Raw genomic sequence first — 19,702 nt, 5'->3', positions numbered from 1 at the left:
ACATTTAAAATTTTTATGAGAAATAATTACATGTGCCATAATTGTTATCTCCATACTGAACACGTATTTCATTTTTATTTTTTTATGTTCTAGTTAATGATTTAAAACAAAGGAATACTCCATTTATCAGTGATACTTCTCCCTTACAGTCATAACGCACGCTGAATCAATATGCCATTTATGTGCTATGTTCTTTATGGAGTAAGCTCATATAGGTAATGTCTGCATACTGCAAAAGTCAATAATGCTTTTAGCATAATCGAATATAATGAAATCAAATAAAAATCTGACAACGTCCGTTTAATATATAAACCAACAATAAAAAAATACATCTTTTCAAAGAAGAAAATTGTCGACATAATTTAAACATCATAATTTAAACACACAATATTGTACACGCATTATCCACTCTATGAAACACTGTTAACTATTAGTTCTATTCTAACAAAACATTAAAACATTCAAACAATAGAATAATTCTGACTTCCGAAAGAACCTCAACAAGAACTAGTGCTTGCTTGTCGTTACATCTTTCTGACTTTCATGACAGAGGATTTCAGTGAGTAGGATAGAGTCAACCATCCCTCCCAGTTCACGCCCTGTCCGTACCCGTTGTCACCATACACTCCATTCAGACAGGTGTTTTGACAGTGGTTGTGCCACCAGCCTCCTTTAGCCCACTCAGCACAGTTGCCTGGATAATTGTCATTGTCCCTGTCATACGTTGTAAAGGGCATCCCATTGTTGCAGATACCGCATGTTTGTTCTAATGTATTACCTGTGAAAAAACGTATTTGACAATTTTATTGAGTTATTTTTGTGACGAATGAAATACTTCATTAAAATTCCTAAAGTATCTGTTTGTCAGAAAATCTGGTAGTCAAATTCATTGATTCTTCAAAATGATCATCTTACAATGTATAACACATGATTGTATAACATGAAAATACAACAATTTCATGAACAATATGACACACATGTAAATATTTGTTCTCAAAACTACGTACCTATTATTAAGTATTTTTAACTTGAACTGCTCCCATTGAGACGGTTATTTTAAGTGAAAAAAAAACATGCGACTCATTTGATAATTCGTTTTAACATCATATCGCAAATTATCAGATATTCTGCACAGGGTGATAATTATATGTAAATTTATCAAGCTGAGATATCCCAAACTTTTTATTTTTTATTCACAGTTTTTTTCCAAAAGAACATGTTTATCTATACATAACACAGCTGTACATATTTAACGGAATGATATTTTTTCCAATGATGTTTCAAACTTTCTTACCGGCATCTCCAGTGTATCCAGTCACAAAAATTCTGTAATTGTCTGTGACGTCAGCCACGGTAAAACTGCTTGTATTCAGCATACCGCTTGTTTCCATCATGGTCCTCCAACTCAATTCTCAGTATTGTGTGGCCGTCAGCGTTCAGACGATGGATGTACTTGTTTCCTTTAATGATACATTGTTGGGACTTAAATGGGCATGATCATGCAAGATTTGAGCGTGAATAAGTTTTTAACCGGGTTTTCCAACGGAAAAATCCGGTTATTAAAATGGTGAAAATGGCGGGCGGGCGGATGGGCGGGCGGCTGCCAAAAGGGTACCCTCATTGTACGGATAACTCCTCCTACAGTTTTCAAGATAGGAAGTTGTTCTTTTGCAGATCAATTGTACATATATCAGAGGTGTGCATTTTGCTAGGATTTTGATTTCCAAAAATTTATCGAAAAAATACCAGCTTTTGAACTTAGTCATTTTTTGACAAAATGTTGCATATACATGTAGGGTACTCCATTTCACTGGATAAGGGTTGACATGGATTATGGATACAGTTAACATAAAAGAAAACCCGGTTTGCTGTCACATTAACAGCTTTTCACTTGTTAATCTTTAATGTTCAAAAAGCTTCACAGGGTATATTTGTTGGTCAGTCAAACATTGAATGTCAGTTTCGAGTTTATTAGATCCTGTATAAAAAAAACCCACCTGCATATTCTTATTGAGCCCCTTTGCATGTAACAGGATGATTTTACAGTCATATCACATATTAGGCGTTACAGTTCTCGAGAAGATGATCAGACTTAAACAACAGTAACTGTTTATATATGGATTATTAACCTACATCAAACTTTGAACCCTTTGTGAGGTTCAAGAATTGTCCAGGGGCATGAGTCTAAACAATTTTAAAGAATAAACAATATGTTTAAATGTTTGCAAATAAGTAAAACCATATAAATGATAACATTTGATTTTTGTAAATAGTTTAAATGTCTTCCTTTGTAAAATTGAATCTACCCTAACTGAGAATGCTTTCATACAAGTTTTAGCTTTCCTGGCCGACTGTGGCCTTTCTCTATCCCAAGGATCATGATTTGAACAGAATTAAATCTAAACTACATGAGGATGATTCCACACAAGTTTCAGCTTTCCTGGCTGATCAGTTTAAGAGAAGAAAATTTTTAAAGATATACTCAATATATTCCTACGTAAAAAATTCAACCGCAATTGTTGTCCCACCCTAAACCCTAGGGATCATGATTTGAACAAACTTCAATTTACACTACCTGAGGATGCTTCTACACAAGTTTCAGCTTTCCTGGCTGATTATTTCAGAAAAGAAGATTTTTAAAGATTAACTCTTTATATTCCTATGTAAAAATTCAACCCCCCCCCCCCCATTGTGGCCCCACCCCACCCCGGGGATCATGATTTGAAGAAATTTCAATTTACACACCCGAGGATGCTACCACATAAGTTTCAGCTTTTCTGGCTGAATGGTTTTTGAGAAGATGATTTTTGAAGATACCAACAATTTTTTAATGATTTTTAATTATCTCCCCTTGAAATAGAACATGGCCCTTCATTTTAACAAACTTGAATCCCCTTCAACTAAGGATGCATTGTGCCAAGTGCCAAAAACTCCACAAAACAACAAAAAGCAAAACAACCAAAACACGAAAGAATCCCCAAAACTACCCCTTCCCAAACTCGACCTTCCCCCTAGAACTCACAATCCATTATAATGTAAACAGGGCTGATATAATTTTGTTTACATTGAAAAATATAAATAAATTTCTGTTTCAAGCGGGTGTGTTTTCCCTTGCTATGTCAGAAGCAATCTGTGAATCTTTTTGAAACAGTTTGATATGTATCATTCCTACAAGACAAAGGCAAACAAAGTCTGTATAGCTCTCGAGAATATATTCGAAATTATGAATTTCGCTTTTGCAACTTAAAATGCATTGTGTTTACCCTGATACCGGTTCCACAAATCTTACAGCATGCACTAAAATTTAACTGTTGTCAATGTGTTGGTTATAATCAAATTATTTAATTTTAAATTGTTTAAAATTATTTTATTACAATATCTATGATACTAAGTAATTATCATTTACTTTGTGACTTCAAAAAGAAACAAGTTTTTGTGTATAAGAGCGAAACTATTTAACAGGCAGTTGACGCGTCCAGTTAGTACAATGATGCATCCCACCATATGGCATGCTTTAACAAAGAGTGTGTGAAAATTTCAAGCATCCGCAATGAATAGTTGCTGAGAAAAATGCGACAAAATTTTTTGTTACGGACGGACAGATAGACAGACAAACACTTCTCCTTCGGAGCGAGGGTATAATAATCAGGTATTGATTACCTTTTTATTTTATATGAAAATCCAAATCAACTTACCAAGCCACACTTCAGACGCCGGTGACCCAAATCCGAACTCATAATCTGTCCAGTTCCTGTAGAAATCCTCGGACCCATCTTGTCTCCTTTGAAGTACCTTGTGTATTGAGGAAAAACGTAACTAATTAACAGATATTTATATTTATACAGTCACATGATCACATATTTTAGCTAAAAAAATAAATAAAATAATTGAGAAAGAGTTCATAGAAAAACAAACAAGCAAACAACAAACCAAACAAACAAAGAAATAAAAAGAATTAATTTTGAGCATGAACTAGATACAAATGTTTAGAATTATGTTTTTAACATTATGGTACCTTAATTTTTTCCGTAGATTTCCTTTTTTGTTTTTTAAATTCTCGTTGAAAATTACACTGTATTCCATTTAAAACTTTTAATTTTTTTATTCAATGTAAAGATACCAGTTTTATTTAAATTATTGTAATAGCTTTATAGATTCAATTTATTCCGACAAAAGCTCAATTAATAAGTCAAAAATACACTTATGTTTTAAAGAAGTAATTAGTTGGATTTAAAGTGTAAAGTTAGATTCATCACGCCTCTCCAAATGTGATCATATCTTTAATTCGTATAATTGTGCAAACTGTACCTGTGCCCCACCAGTTCATCATTTAAATCATTGATGAATTGAGTTTAAGTGTACGACACAAATTTTATTACGGGCCGCCGGAAGGCGGTCCGTTATTTGATACACATTTAAATATTGTTACTGCGTTTCTGCGGGATAGTTCTTATTTAATAGAATTAATATTATGTATATTTTTATAAATTAAAAGTAAATTTGCATGTAGAAATATATTCTATGCCTTTTAAAAAATATCACATATTTTTTTGTTGTACTTGTAAATGAAAAATAGGTCATACTTAGTAGATTGTCGTCTTTGGTGCGTTTTTATCGAGACTATAATCTATTCGGAAAATTCGGAGTTCTTCATTCTTTTCAAAACAATGCATCGAGATCGGTATGCAGGGCATACTAAAGACCTGAAACACTACAGACCTGAATGTCATTAAATTTTATATAAATGATATACTTGAATTCTTTCTGCCGTGTCAAAGAAAATGACTTTGTGCGTGTATTTTTTATATTTCCATGTAAAATGTGGTAGAAAATATCATTAAATGACATCCATATCAATTATTTACGCAAAAGTATGACAGAAATCAAAATTTGAATTGACTGGAATATTTGAAATAATCAATTTCTATTTTATCATGAGGACCCTTGAAATCATATAAACTAATGCATTAAGTTCTCATTCAATACAATGCAAAAAACAAAACAAAAACAAAATGGTTTGAAATACAGAATCTCCAAGAGAAAATGATGAGTTGAACTTTGTATTGTACAAATCAATGTGTTTTCCATTTCTTCATACTATGGCAATGATCAAACAATTACCGTTAGAAATGCTTACAGTAACGAACTGGATTCTTCATGATAATAGTAAAATGTTAAACTTCAAAACATGTTGCTGACTTGTAATATTAAAATTTACCATGAAAAATTAGTACAACCAACTTTTATCTTTTTCTGTGTGGTGTGTTTGTTTATATGTAAACAACCAATGATTCATACAATTTTACAATTATATTTTTGCGGCCCATTTGACGCTTGCGTCAAAAAGATTTCTTGTTCTTAGTGTTATCAACGAAAAAACTTAAACATCTCTCTTACAGTCCAGGTATGGCTGCTCTCGAACGAACAGTAAACACTTTTTAGATCTCCGCCAATAACAACACCATAGACCCCAGAAATCTGCGTGAATGTAGATACACACTCACAATCCTGACATCGGTCTGAAAAGAGAGAAATTATATAAGTAATTGGATTGTTACGTTTTCTCGTCCTTATGTTCTCAAATTCTAAAACTGTATTTCCATGACAATCATATCTTACGTCATCACCGACAAATACAGCATTTCTTTGAATAAGATTGCCTAAAAATTCTTTATCAATTTAATAAAGTCTATATCTAAACATGTATTCCTCGAGTTTAATTAATTAAGAAATGAACTCGTATTACCGCGGATTATAAAGCGTAAATTGCCCCAACTCAGGTTATACTCGTATAACTTGGGTAGATATTGAGTTCATTCCTTATGATTTAATTTTATGTAATTTGCTGTACAAATTGAGTCTAGTCTGTTTTACTTTTTAATCTGTTCAAAATTTAAGCGTAACGTCAAGCGGATTTGTACGTTTTTGACGCTGGTGCATTGTGCCGTGGTTAAACAAAAGCTAAATTTTTCTATTCAATCAAATGCCGCGTTGCAACCAGAATTAAATTATTGTTAAATACTACAAACCAATTGCAGTTATTTCATTTAAAGCTATACACCACAGAAAATGATACTAAACACTTTTGCATTGCATTTCGTATAAAAGCCAAAACGACTGCAACACACGGGAGGGGGTGGTTTACCTCATTCGGAGTTAGATACCTTGTGTTATTATTATACTATAGGGTAAATTTTTTTCTCAGAAACAAGTGCCTGTGCTATACACGCTATAATTTACGTCAATTTTGAATGACAGTGAAAACGCATGTGTTTGTCTACTTATAAAAGTTATCCTTAATCTGTAAATTACAATGGTGAATTCCATCTCGTTACAAAGCTATAGATTTTTAATTGTTTATTTTCCTGCCAGGAAAATATACCTTTTCATGAATATTGATGAAGGAAGAGCAGAACCGACCTCATTGCTCATGTCCGCGGAGAACTAGGTGGTCGTTATTGTTTGCCTAATTAAATATCCAACTTGATTTTTAATATGCTTAACAGTTGTTAATTTGAAATACATACATGTATAATGAGTAAAATACGTTTGTCATTCACGATACCCTTACTTCTGCATTAACACTTATAGGATCTATAAATAGCACATAGGGGAAACACACAGGTCTACGTCATTTTTTTTAAAGGAAGTACTCACAGGCTTGTATTTTTTCTTTTGTTTGTACTCGTATATCGGACAAATTTATGCTTTACTGAAAATATCCTTTCCTTTGTGAAACTATCACAATTATGAAGATGTTGACCCTTCACCAGTTTTGGTATGATAGACTAAATTTAGCTGTCGATATCACGTGATAGACTGATATTCACGAGGAGGCATTACTTTCCTGGCAGGAAAAAAATATTTTTTATTGTTTGATATTTGATATATTTGTTCCATGATCGAATTGAACATTATAATTAACAGCATAAAGGTAACCTTTATTAGTAATAAAACACATACATTTCCCCCTTTATTTAAAATTGACGCAAATCATAGCGTGTATAGCTTTAAAATTGTTATATAAAAGTATTGATACTATTTCAAAAAATACTATGATAAATTAAATGCAAATTAATAACAATGGAAAGTTAGTTATTTAATCAACTTTTCTCAGCCATTGGTCGCTTCAGAAGTGTACTGGATCTTTGGACTCATTAGGTTAATGAATCAGCAACGTTAAATAGTTATTTAAAGATGTCTATTATTTATTGACACCCTATTAGGGTCAATTTTTTTGTGTGGATGACAATAACACATTCCGACAGATTATCTATCACGTTATTTAATCGGCCAGTGTAACGAAGAATACTGATCTGGGTTGAAAATTGACCCGGGGTCATATTACACCGATGAAAATTGCGACCAAAAGTCGTTAAATTTACATCTCGGTCATTTTTCAACAGCTTATTTTTTTTTTCAAACTCATTTGGGCTTTACCCGTTAGAAATGACCGTGTTGACTTCAACTAAAAAGTTTTTAACTGGAACTTAATTGCTGAACGCGATTAAAATAAATCTACTCAAATTTTTGTGGGTGTGCTAAGCGGGTATTGGACATTTCTGTAGCTCTAGATATAACACTTCCATAACATTTTAAAACTTAATTTAAACTCTAAAAAATTCTACAGTGAAAGACTGCTTCTTATACCTTCCCATGCACATTATCCCTTTATTTTGTAGATTTCCATGTAGTAAGGAATATGAATAGCAAGGAACGAATAAACTTTACTCTTTAAGTTAGTAAATAAAATTGTATGTGTAACAACTCGTATGTAGCTGTACAAATGTTTTAATTTCAAGGCAAACTCATTAGAATAATATCTTAAGTAATCTGCGTGTACATGTAATTAAAAAATTAACATGAAGCTGTCACTGCATAGTATACAAAGTAGTACGTGCGCATATAGTAAATTTTGTCGGATACCTCATACGGACACAACTGTGATCGTAGCATTTTCAAGGCATCGGTCAAATAATAACTTTCTAAACTATCAACTTTTTAAAGTAGTTTTACTATCTAGGTTGAAATTCCCACTGTGTTAATACCTTCTTTTAATTAGTGTTCTACGGATCAAAGACTAATAGAATCATTTATTATTACGAGTGAGTTGTGGGATAGTGAAATTCCACCGAGGGGACAAGTTTCGCGGTCTAGAACGAGACTTTGCCGAGTCCTAGACCATGAGTCTTGGCCCCGAGGCGAAATTTCACTATCACACACGAGTACATATATATAATGAATAATTATTTTTATCGCATTATTTTACATTAAAAAACATTTTCTGACAACATTCCATTATGACGTTCAAAAGATTACTCTCGTTTTATCCCTCCGCGTGCTTCAAATAGTGCAAGTCAAAATGAGATCTTACGAACTTTTTAAAAATAAAAATATGGTAAATTGTAATTAATTATATTGTACATTCACAGTAGCGCTACCTAGAGGTTAAAGCTTTTGTTCTTAATGCACCATTGTTAATAAATCATATGGGACGTAAAACATCACATGTATAAACGGAAATAATTAAGGAATAAGGAATCAATCTTTTAGTATTATGAGGTGATAATTTCGGTCGGGGCGTAATAATATAATAATATCATAATATTCAAAGAATGATTCCTTATTACTTATATTTATTTAATTTTAAGCCAATGTACGATTAAATATTGATTTATAAATAAGCAAACCCTGCTGGCGCTCTAATTATACGTCATTTGAAGTTATGGGTTAAATAGTACAAAATCGACACGTAGTGTTATCACAGGCAAAGACATTGGAAAATGTAAAGATTATTCTTTAAAAGCAGTTTACATTAGCTGGTGTTTAGCTGTTGCTGTGCGTCGATACACCAAAAGGAACAAATTTTAAACTTGAAAGCTAATGGTTACTTACATTTTCTAGTTAAAATATTGACTTTAAATTTTGTTATACATTTTAATTTTTGTTTGATAAGTTTATCGTACCCAATATCTAAAATGATACATATATCCTGTTAATGAGTATATTGGTTTGATGTTTCTTTGATATAAAGTTAACAAATATTTATTTTATTGATTGCAGTAAAATTCTATTCAACAAAACTTAATTCTCATACTTTACATGTTTTCTTTATTTTTTACAGTACATGTTTGATAACTTAAGGTATGTTTACTTAGCATTCTGTAAAGTAAATATATGGCCAGTTTTTAAGCATGGAAACAGTTTTGTTTTCATCCAAGTTCAAATCTCTCAAATCATGGTTTAAAATTGAGAAAATATGTTAAACATGTCCGTTTTCTTAATTTTATTTTTTTTCTGTATCAAAAATATTAATTGCAGTAATCCGAGTTCATCTCTGCCATTAAAAACATGCTTCGCGCTACAGATCGTGTAACATTAAAATTTATTTAACCCTTCAATTTAACCCCCAGTTATGTAAGGCGATGAATTGTAAAGAGTGTTTGAATTCTCTTAAAAATTTACATACCGTAGGTACAAATACCATTTCTTCTGTCAACATATCCCTCTCTTTCACATTGGTCGATCTGATATAAACAAAGAATCGTTTAAACCACTTTAAGGAGACTGCTCTCTTTTGAAGACTTTTTGCGTAATGTCTTAATAATCATTTATACTTTTGTGTCCAAACTACATTAATTCACTATAATAAACAAGTTTCATATCAATTCACCTTACAATAACGATAGAAATATCTCGGAAACAAAGTTGGGATATAATTTACGACAACGATAAAGACTATATAGTCCCCTTCGGTTTCACGGATAGGGACTAAACGTCCAGTTATCCCCTCCAATGCACAGTCAAAATAAAAGCCTGAAGGAAGCAACATAAAATATACCCTGACAATTATGTTATAACATGCGAGGAGTCCTGAGAATTTCCAAATGCAGATAATATGCAAGGTTTTCCTAGTATATAAACCACTGCAAGAAACGAAATTTTTGTTAGTGTCAAATTTCTCCATTTATAAAGAGGAAACTTTTAAAAGAAATGAATCTTCGGGTTTTATTTAATTTCATCGTTCTTCACTGAGAACTATAATTTGTGTTCTCTATCTATTTTTAAAGAATAAGAAATATTATGGGAACGGTAATTTGTGACAAACATTTAATTAAGAGCTTCAATAAAGCTTGAACTCAATGAAATAACATAATTCAGAATAAACACACGTCTTGGCTGGGTATTTGTCTGACCAAATTATCTGAAAATCAGGTTCTATCGTCCTTCAAAAATTCCCTCAAATCAACACTGTATACATGAAAGTTATTCTGCGGGATTTATAGGAGAAAGAATATAATAATAGGTATTAATTAATATGTTAACTCTCAAAATGAATGATTTATTAAATTGTTTATTCTGTGAATACCGCAGAGTTCGTATCATTATCATTTTAATTAATACATGTGCAAAGCTGTAAGAAAGGTATGCATATATAAGTTGTGAAACATATTGCAAAATTAGACACGTTAGACATATTTTCATCGTAGACTTACCGTTTTCAGGATTTTTAATTTATCTTTAGTCAAAGAAAGAAATTGCCTAACTAGATTTATCTAATTTTGCAAATACATGTATATATACTACTTGTTAAAATCTGCAACATCTAAAATTCATTTGAAATAATTAAGGTCTTCCGTTTCCAACGGAAGACCTTATAGTGATTGTCATGTTTCTTTTTAAGGTCTTCCGTTTCCAACGAAAGACCTTATAGTGATTGTTAGGTTTTTTCTTTCTTTCTTTCTTATTATTAAGGTCTTCCGTTTCCAACGGAAGACCTTATAGTGATTGTTAGGTTTTTTCTTTCTTTCTTATTATTAAGGTCTTCCGTTTCCAACGGAAGACCTTATAGTGATTGTAATGTTTCTTATTATTATTTTTTTTTTTCCTTTTTTTGTCCACAAGATTTCTCAGAGATGGCGGGATGGATTTTCTTGAAATTTTCAGGACTGATAGAAAATGATAATATCTCTAGGCGTTTTTTTCATTTTTTCAAAATTCACTTCCTGTCGTCCGTTTCCTGTCCCGCGACAAAAAGCTATGGACAATGAGATCTCAGAAACGATAAAGACTTGAACCTCCAAACTTTGTGGGATGATAGACCCATAGCTGTAGATGTGTTTAAACTATTTTGTTTTGTTCGTCGTAACTTCCGGTCGTCACCGGAAGCACTTCAAAAATAACTATTTTTTCGCATAAATTCATTTTCGATAAAATAAATATATAAGTAAAAATCTATGCATAGGTTATCTATGCGATGTTAACTCAACAAAAAATTTCGACTTCCGGTGAGATATCTCAAATATCTCAGGTAGCTTTTTTGAAACACATTTTGTACAAAACACTGTGCCGGATAATTATGCCAGTGCCAAGGTGGCATTTTTGCGCCCGCTTAAGACGCATTTCTCTAAAATTTCATTTATGTCAAATGATAGACCATAGCCTAGAGAGTAAATAACCACCTTTGACTCAGGTGTATCTCACCTGACAGGTGAGATATCTACCTTTAAACATAAATATCCCATAGGAAAAAAAAAATTCCCCTAGGAGAAATCATGTTCCTGTGGGAATTTTACAAAATCCTATAGGATAAAGACATTTCCTACAGGATTTTTAAGTTATCCTGTAGGAAATATTTCTCCTGTAGGAAAATATTAAATCCTATAGGAAGTTTAAAAAATATAATTTCCTGTAGGATATTTAAATATTCCTGTAGGAAAATAATTTCCTCTAGGAATTTTATTTTCTCCTAAGGGATTTTTTTTCTCCCATAGGAAAAATATTATCCTGTAGGAGTAAATTCTCCCTTAGGAAATTAAAAATTCCTATAGGAATTATTATACTATCCAACGATGTACATGGTTAATTTATACATCCTTAGCATGACTTAGTCCTAAATTGGACAATTTATATATCTCATTGAAGTTTTTGTCTAAGTAAATGTAGTCTGTAGTGTTGCAATAAAAAAGTATGCTGGCAATTAAATAAAGAAGACAATATTTCTAAAGGAAAACACTTTTTTTTTAATCCTAAAAGAAACTGGGTCAATTATGCAATGTTCAACTACAGCATACCCATAGTCAGATACTAGTAGTTAGTCCGAAATATCTTACATTTTCCTGGCTTTTTTATTTCAATAGTCAGGAATACCTGGAAAGTAAATTTCAACTTCGTCAAAAAGGCCAGGTAAACAACAGATATTTCGGAATTACTCATAGTGTCTGAGATTTTCTGTCCATCAAGATGATGAACCCATGATATTATGAGAATGAACTACGAAACCAAGTTTCTACAATCCTTCAAGCAAAGTTTGCAAATTATTCAGTACACAGGTGTCTTACATTTACAATACCATAAGATCCAAAATACTTACAGCAAATGAGTTATATTTGGTGATGTTTAGAGAACTGATTCACGACATCGAAAATTAAATTCTCGGAAAATCATCAACACGAGAAACAATTTACAAATGCATGATTCAGTCCAAACAGTGTGTCAGAAGATTGCATCGTGTTTGTTTCAGATCGTTCTTTCCAGACTAATAATAACGTAACAGTAAGCGCTTAAAAGACTACGACAGGTGTTGACTAAAATCCGAACATTTAATTGGGGGAGCTAATGCACGATACTATCTGTTTTGCAGTTATTTCGTTCTTTAAAATATCATAATAATCAATCAACAAATTGTCACGAAGGCGTCGGGAGAGCAGCGGCGTTCGTCGTCTTCGTAATGAAAAACAGTTGTTTTTTTTTTTTATTTTATTTTATTTTTTTTTACATAAATTACATGTGTTTATTATAGAATACTATTGCAGTGTATTCATTGTTCAGGGCTGGAGCAGCAAAATGCGATTATGAACTCTGTTGTATACACAAACGTGAAGAGGGAGTCATACTTCGTTAGCGTATGTTGACAATTATGTATAACCTGGTATTTTACACATTGGATATATTTTAGCAATAACTGCACTCGTGCAATTCTGTTATTTGATCAGGTGTCAAATTTTCTCTTAATTACATTTTAGCAAGAGGTTACAACTTTAAACCCCTGTTTTACGTACTTTCCACTCTAGTGTAAGTGCATGTATTTATACCAAAGTTGAAAGGAAAGAGGAAAACCCCAATGAAAATATTTAAAGCCCCCCCCCCCCCATTCCAAATCGTCAGCGCCCCCCCCCCCCCCCCCCAATCCAAATCTCCAGCTACCATGGCTACTGGGGTGTGTTTGAGTTTTAATTGAATTAAGTACTAGAAACCAGAGTTTAGATCGATAACATATCCAATAAATATGATTGTTGGCTCACCTTTCATGGAATATATATTTTTCACTGAAAATGCTACAAATCATCCAATTTATTAAAAATTTATGGTAAATTTTTAGTATTGATGATCATATTCAAAAATGTGTGAGAACTGACTCAAGGAAACTAATTGCCATAGGTTTTATGATACTATATGTGAAAGATTTTTAACCACTATTAAACTGCACTTTATGAAAATCAAAAGATACAGGGAGGGTATTGATGCAAGGGTATTTCTTTGTGATGTGATGCTTTTATCATAATGATATCATGAAGATACTTGCAGTATTGCAGGTTTCTTATTAGAGGAGACTGAACGGCAATTGACCTCTTAACGATTATTAATTAAAAATGTTTTACTGAAGGAAAGCCTCATGAATCTGTGTTTATATATACTAGTGAAGTGGAGATGGTGGGTTCACTTAAATGGTTTTATTTTTTCTTAAACCTCAATGAAATTGGCATTATGGTGTTTACTTTTTCTTAGAACTGCATATGCTTTCTTATTCTATTCAAAATTCCCTTTTATAGGATGTTAGTGTAAAGTAAAGGTAGCAAGGGTCAGTTTCGGATTATTTATACATGTTAATGACTGTATTTGGTGAAGTATAAGTGTTGCTAAAAGTCATGAAATAGTTTTTAATGATTATAATTAGTTAGAGAGATGTCTTCTGTTGAAATTGGTATGCAACATATGGGTCCCTAATGACTAATATTAAGTTCATGAGAATCCTGAAAGTACTGGAAAACTTTTCATCTTGCAGCTATGACTGTTGTGTTGGCTTTACACAGTGACATTGCAATTAAATTACAGACAAGGGGTAAAATATAACATGAAACATTTCATTTGAAGGGGAATAGTCAATGTTTTTACATTTTTACAGGAATTTACGAATTCTTGGTATAACTGATTGTAATAAAAATGACTTTTGAATAATTAAAAGTGGTCATTATCATCCTGAAAACCTTACAGAAACAGTTTAATCATACAAGGTGATTGGTTCAGCCGGGAATGGGGGTGTTACTAAATCAGAATTAAATTAACTTTTTTATTTTTCAATTAAATATGATCAAATTTAAAAATTCTACTTTAAATTGCACAACCTAGCTTTCTGATTGTAAAGTGTTTTTGTTAGAAATAAATACCAGACTAAATGTCAAAGGTGGCAGTGGATATTTATAGTTTTGTGTGAAAGACCGGTCAAATTTTTGAAAAAGGGGGAGGGGGGAGGAGGACCTGACATTTGAATGGTTACTTTAGGGGCATATATAGTCAGAATAATTATTGTTCAGTTCAGTTCATTTATTCACTCAAAACCATTTCAAACATATGGTACATGAGGAAAAAAATAACATTAAAACATACATATAAATTGAAATTGCAATCATTTGTTGGGGAGTGGGGCACATGTCCATTGTTGATCAATATACCAGTATAATTACACTTTAGAATTGGTAGTTTTTTTTATCAAATAGGGAAAGAAAATGCTACTGTAACAATGTTGTCAAAATTTTCACTTCTGGATTTGTGCTTGAAAAAGAGGATGCATGGGTCCCCTCAAATAATCGATAGGTTTTGCATGGGTAGACAATATCCAGAGAACAGTTGCTTCTAGCAGTTGCTTGGGGCTTGTTCTGATGCCTGCCAGTGAAAAAGTAAAAAATGTAAAATTTTTAGAAAACAAATTGAGATGGGGCTCTTCTAGTAAATGTAATCATATGGAAATCTTAAGAGTCAGGACTATGTTTACCTTTGCATGCAGAACAATTTTAACAATTTTTAACAACCTTGCCCCCCAACCCACATGTATGAAATACACTACCCGGGCCATTACGTGTATATGTAATTGACATTTCTTTAATCAGCAGAAAAAACTGTCACAGTGGTATTTAGAAAATTTACATACATTGTATCTCAATATGTATATATGATGTATGTGATAAAATTATACCTGTATTAAAAAAGTACAACTAGTTCTATATACTTGTATAGTTACATGTAGATTGCTTCAGACAACCCTTTATATTCTTTAATATATTCTGAGGTGTAATTATATTTAAATTATCAAATACAACTTAACTGATCAAGAACTTCTAAAACCGGTAGTCACAAATTTCAATCTTCATATTAAAAAAATGAAGTACCTTAAATTGATTGGTATTAATACAACTAAAAAGATTGATAAAAAAGCTAGCCACTATGTCATTGAATGTATTTTCCTTCTCCTTGACATTTACATGTATGTTTACTTAATGGATAAAACCATGCATAGTCATTATTTGAATTTCATTATCTAGTAATCCTACTGGTATGAATCAGGAATATCAATTTTATAAATCTGAGTGACAAGTATTTAGTTTATTATGAAGTTCTATTGTGATAATACATGTACATGTTCATCTACATGTACCATCCAAATTCACCAATAGCCTGTTACTGATTACCTGACATAATAGCATATAGGAGGTTTTGTTTTATTGCAAAAAGTATGTGTTTAATTATGATCTACAATTTTGTGTGACCCAAATAAAGCTAAAGATACATGCAAATCTTAGTTAATTATAGCTGATCAAGTTTATAGACTTTTGAAAATTTAACTTGGTCAGTTTAGTATTATATATAAATAATTAGATTATGAAAATATTAATAATTTTAAGAAATAACCTCATCACTACAAATTAATACATTGTATGATAGCATATACATGTACCAAAGATGACAAAAAAAATATCACAAATCTTATTTATCATAAAAGTTTAAGTTACAGGCAGACTTATTATACTAACAGGTTTTTGCAGTAAAATAAATCTCTAAAAAATACAGCTCATATTGCTTTAAATAGTCTAATATTCTAATAATCTAAGATTTTCTATCATTGAAAAGTGGACCTAGGTGAAATTAACGTGCAGAATTTGGCGTTTGTACCTTTATAATATCTAAATAATTAGAGTAAACAAGTTAAAAAAAATCCATAGACCCTTCCCAAATGAAGGAAAATGAAGCAAAGAAATAGCTCCATGTGCGTTTTGATAATATTACATTTGTCTTTCAATATTGTGTTTGATTGAATAATTTAATTAGTAGCCCTGGGTGTTTTTGTTACGTAGATGAAAGTGGGCTTGCCTGAGATAAGCCAAGGAGACACACTGTGTATACCTCATTAGTACCTATTGTTCTTTCACAGACCTTGCAATTAACTAAGAATTATTAAGTGTCTTTGTAACGGGCACGTTCTGTGTATACCAATTAACCACCCTATTGTTCTCCTAATGCTACAATCAACAGAGCAAAGGTACATACACACGACTCGTGAGAACAGGTGTCCGATCGAGCAGTGCATGTGAAAGCAGGAACAAAGTAATCGAAGGGAGGCGGGGGGGGGGGGGGGGGGGGGGGGTCTGCCATTACTCTGGATGTCAAACAACACCCTTTTGTAAAAAAAAGAATGATTTATACGCTTCTATTGAATTAATTGTTGTACATATATAAACGGAGAAAAGAGAAAGTGACCACCTTCTTCCAATTTTAATTTACTACAATTATGTCATCATCACCAATTTATTTATCAGGCACGTAGCATGGGGGGGGGGGGCACTTTTTCTCGCAGCAAAGATTTTGTTAAAATTGAATTATCATGGAGTTGCCCCCCGCCCCCTCCCCCACTTTTTTGGGGGAGTATGTTAATCATTGAATTAAAATAAAGAAATTAAGAGAGAAAATGAAGTTATATACATGTAGGGAGACTACGCGCTACCGCCCCCTCCCCCCCCCCTCCCCCACGGATTAAGATTTTCGTGATCTTGGGTAGTTTATAATGGACTTCTAGCTTTTGATATCTCAGGCATGAAAAGGGCGACGCATTCTAGACTTGCATTCATAATGGATATTAAAAATATGCACACTTTGACCTTTTCATATAATCTTGATTTGTGAACAAATCTAAACGGCTCTGATCAGTAAGCATATCACTTCTGAATTGGGGATTGGGATTTAAGGTGGAATAACACATCGTCATAAAATGGCTGACCTCTGATCAAAACGACATGTTGTTTTATTAAAAGGATTTTATCGACGGCAACATGTAACCTACTTCACAGCCGAGTGGATAAAATGTCGGGCTTGTGATCCGTACATACCGAGTTCGAATCCCGCACCTAGGGGCTTTTGTTGTTACTTACTGAATTGATTTTTTAAGATATTCCTTTTTTTATCCCCAATTTGCAAATTGTTCGCTTATTTGACATATGTATAGTTTATTTATCATTATATCTTTCATAATCAAAGAATTTAAAGTTAATTCGAATGACTTTTTCAAGGTGTGTTATTCCACCTTAAGGCAATGGGGGTTGGAAGCAGATTTAAATTTTAAAATAATTTTGTACTTGGTACAAGTATGCGATTGAAATTAATTCCAGTATTTATTTAGTTGAACTTCTTCTCCTTTTGGTCACCCTCTTGATATAGGGACTTTAAAAAGAGCGATATTTGAATGGTTGAACGACATGTTATGTTGATCATCTATTGTATGGCCTTCGTCGGATTTTTTCTGCAAAGATGTATCGCTGTTGACCAGTGCACCCATTTCCTCTAAAAAATAATTCCGCACTCAGAGCCATTATTTAATTAATTTATGTCTTTTTAATTGTTGGATCTCACAAAATATTCATAAAAGTACAGACACGTACTCGTAGCATCGTAGTTGAAAATCGGGGCAGACTCATCCAGAAAATCTTAACAAGCAAAAAAGAATACAGAATATATGCATGCATTTCCAGTCAAATTCGGTTTAACCTCCCCCCCCCCCTAAAATTTACCGCCCGGGTATGAATACATGTACCTTCCGACGCCCCTGGGTAATTAAACGAGAAACGATTATAAAATAATAAATCATAACTGATGAGTATAAAAATAGGTAAGGGGATTTTAAAATCTGCTAGTTAAAAAAACCCAACAACATTCATTTTTTCAATAATCAGTTAATGGTCCTATATGATATCATTCAAATATCTAATTACATATGCCTTAATAAACTGCGCCGTAGCGCATATGGTAGCGCGTGCGCCTACGGACCCAAGGGTCGTAGGTTCGATTCTCATTGCCGGCGTTGATTTTTCTCCAAATTTTCCTTCTGTAAAATGCCACAAAAATCAGAATTAACCAGAATAAACCAGTAACAGTTCCCAATTCTCGGCTCGATACAAATTTGACAAATAAATTCAAGCATGCATTGAAATATGTAGTATACACAGCCTTCCGTTGATATATATATATACACATGAGGATTGTTAGTTCGCAGACAAGTTCTAAATCTAAATCATGCAAAGTAAAAAAAGTGTGAAAAAATTCGTGTGATTTTTTGCAGACTTTTTTTTTTCATTTGGCAGTTCATAAAACATACTTCATCCTGTGCACAGTAATTTTGCCGTAAATTACTTTGTCCACGAACTTCTCTAACAATCCTCGTATAGATATACACGTGTTGAAATTAAATTGTCACACACCTCGGATCGGCTTTGTTTCTTTGCTTCACCTCTGTATATAAGTAATTTTTTTCAGCCATGATATCTTTTTTTTCACTTCAAACATTTTATATTCAAAGTAATCTATTTATAATAGTTTCTGAGCATTATATTATCTATTTTCACATCGTAACACTCTAATGAAAAGCAAAAATCCATCAAGTAATTAAGTACCCTGCCCCCCCCCCCCCCCCACACACACACACCCTTTCCCCGATAATTCAACATATTTAACCGATATTTATACCTAAATATATCCGCGGACGCCATGTAACAACCTCCTGCTAAAGTCAATTAAAACTAAATATTGGTTTTACTATAAAGATGTATGAAGCATTACACACTCTGGTACTGCATGTAACGTTATATGCTATTTTAAAGCCCCCCCCCCCCCCCCCTCGATCTACCCCTAATCCATCGTGTTCATAATTATAGATGTAAAATTGATAATATTACGGTGTTCATATGGACAAAGAAAGTAACTATTCAGATTTTCAAGTTTTTTGAATGGCATTATTCTTATAGTACACCACAGATCGACTGTTCTAACCGAAACGTTTGTGCCCCGATTTGTCTGTAATAATGAATTATTACATCCGGTTTTCAACTCGGGCAAAATTGTGTTGCGAAGTTTGTATTTCTGTCCAGTTTTAAAGGTAATTCAACTGATTGCAACTCAGTTGCACTCTAAATCTAAAATACATCTTTTTGTTCTTTGTTGAATGCTAAATGAAAAATAGATACTTATAGTAAAAAAAAAAAGCGAGATTTATTTGTGGTCCGAATTTTCTCGAATTACAGTGTCGGAGAGCTGTCTAATAGATTTAATGTGTAATCTCAAGTTTATGATCGCATATAGATCTATCGTAATTTTATGTCTT

The 19,702-nt window shown here is 32.6% G+C and overlaps 1 protein-coding gene across 1 annotated transcript; it reads right to left on the bottom strand.

Moving 5' to 3' along the window:
- Window positions 1-1,333: 1,333 nt before the first annotated feature.
- Window positions 1,334-17,996, bottom strand: LOC136275051 (angiopoietin-4-like). Its single transcript, XM_066083322.1, has 5 exons — window positions 17,988-17,996; window positions 9,470-9,527; window positions 5,398-5,519; window positions 3,696-3,792; window positions 1,334-1,460 (listed from the first exon to the last, which is right to left on the bottom strand). Exons 1-5 carry the CDS (start codon window positions 17,994-17,996, stop codon window positions 1,345-1,347), a joined length of 402 nt encoding a protein of 133 aa, XP_065939394.1. The 3' UTR covers window positions 1,334-1,344.
- Between the last annotated feature and the right edge of the window lie 1,706 nt (window positions 17,997-19,702).

Source organism: Magallana gigas, chromosome 4 (assembly GCF_963853765.1).
Source record: "Magallana gigas chromosome 4, xbMagGiga1.1, whole genome shotgun sequence".
In the NCBI taxonomy this organism is placed as follows: domain Eukaryota; kingdom Metazoa; phylum Mollusca; class Bivalvia; order Ostreida; family Ostreidae; genus Magallana; species Magallana gigas.
This window is presented reverse-complemented; position numbering and strand designations above follow the sequence as displayed.

Bases quoted from the DNA above. Each gene is read 5' to 3' on its own strand.
- LOC136275051 (XM_066083322.1), bottom strand. The intron at 5,520-9,469 runs GTATGTAAATTT...CTCTCTTTTCAG, and splicing joins AAATGGTATTTGTACCTACG to ACCGATGTCAGGATTGTGAG. The intron at 3,793-5,397 runs GTAAGAGAGATG...TCAATACACAAG, and splicing joins AGAGCAGCCATACCTGGACT to GTACTTCAAAGGAGACAAGA.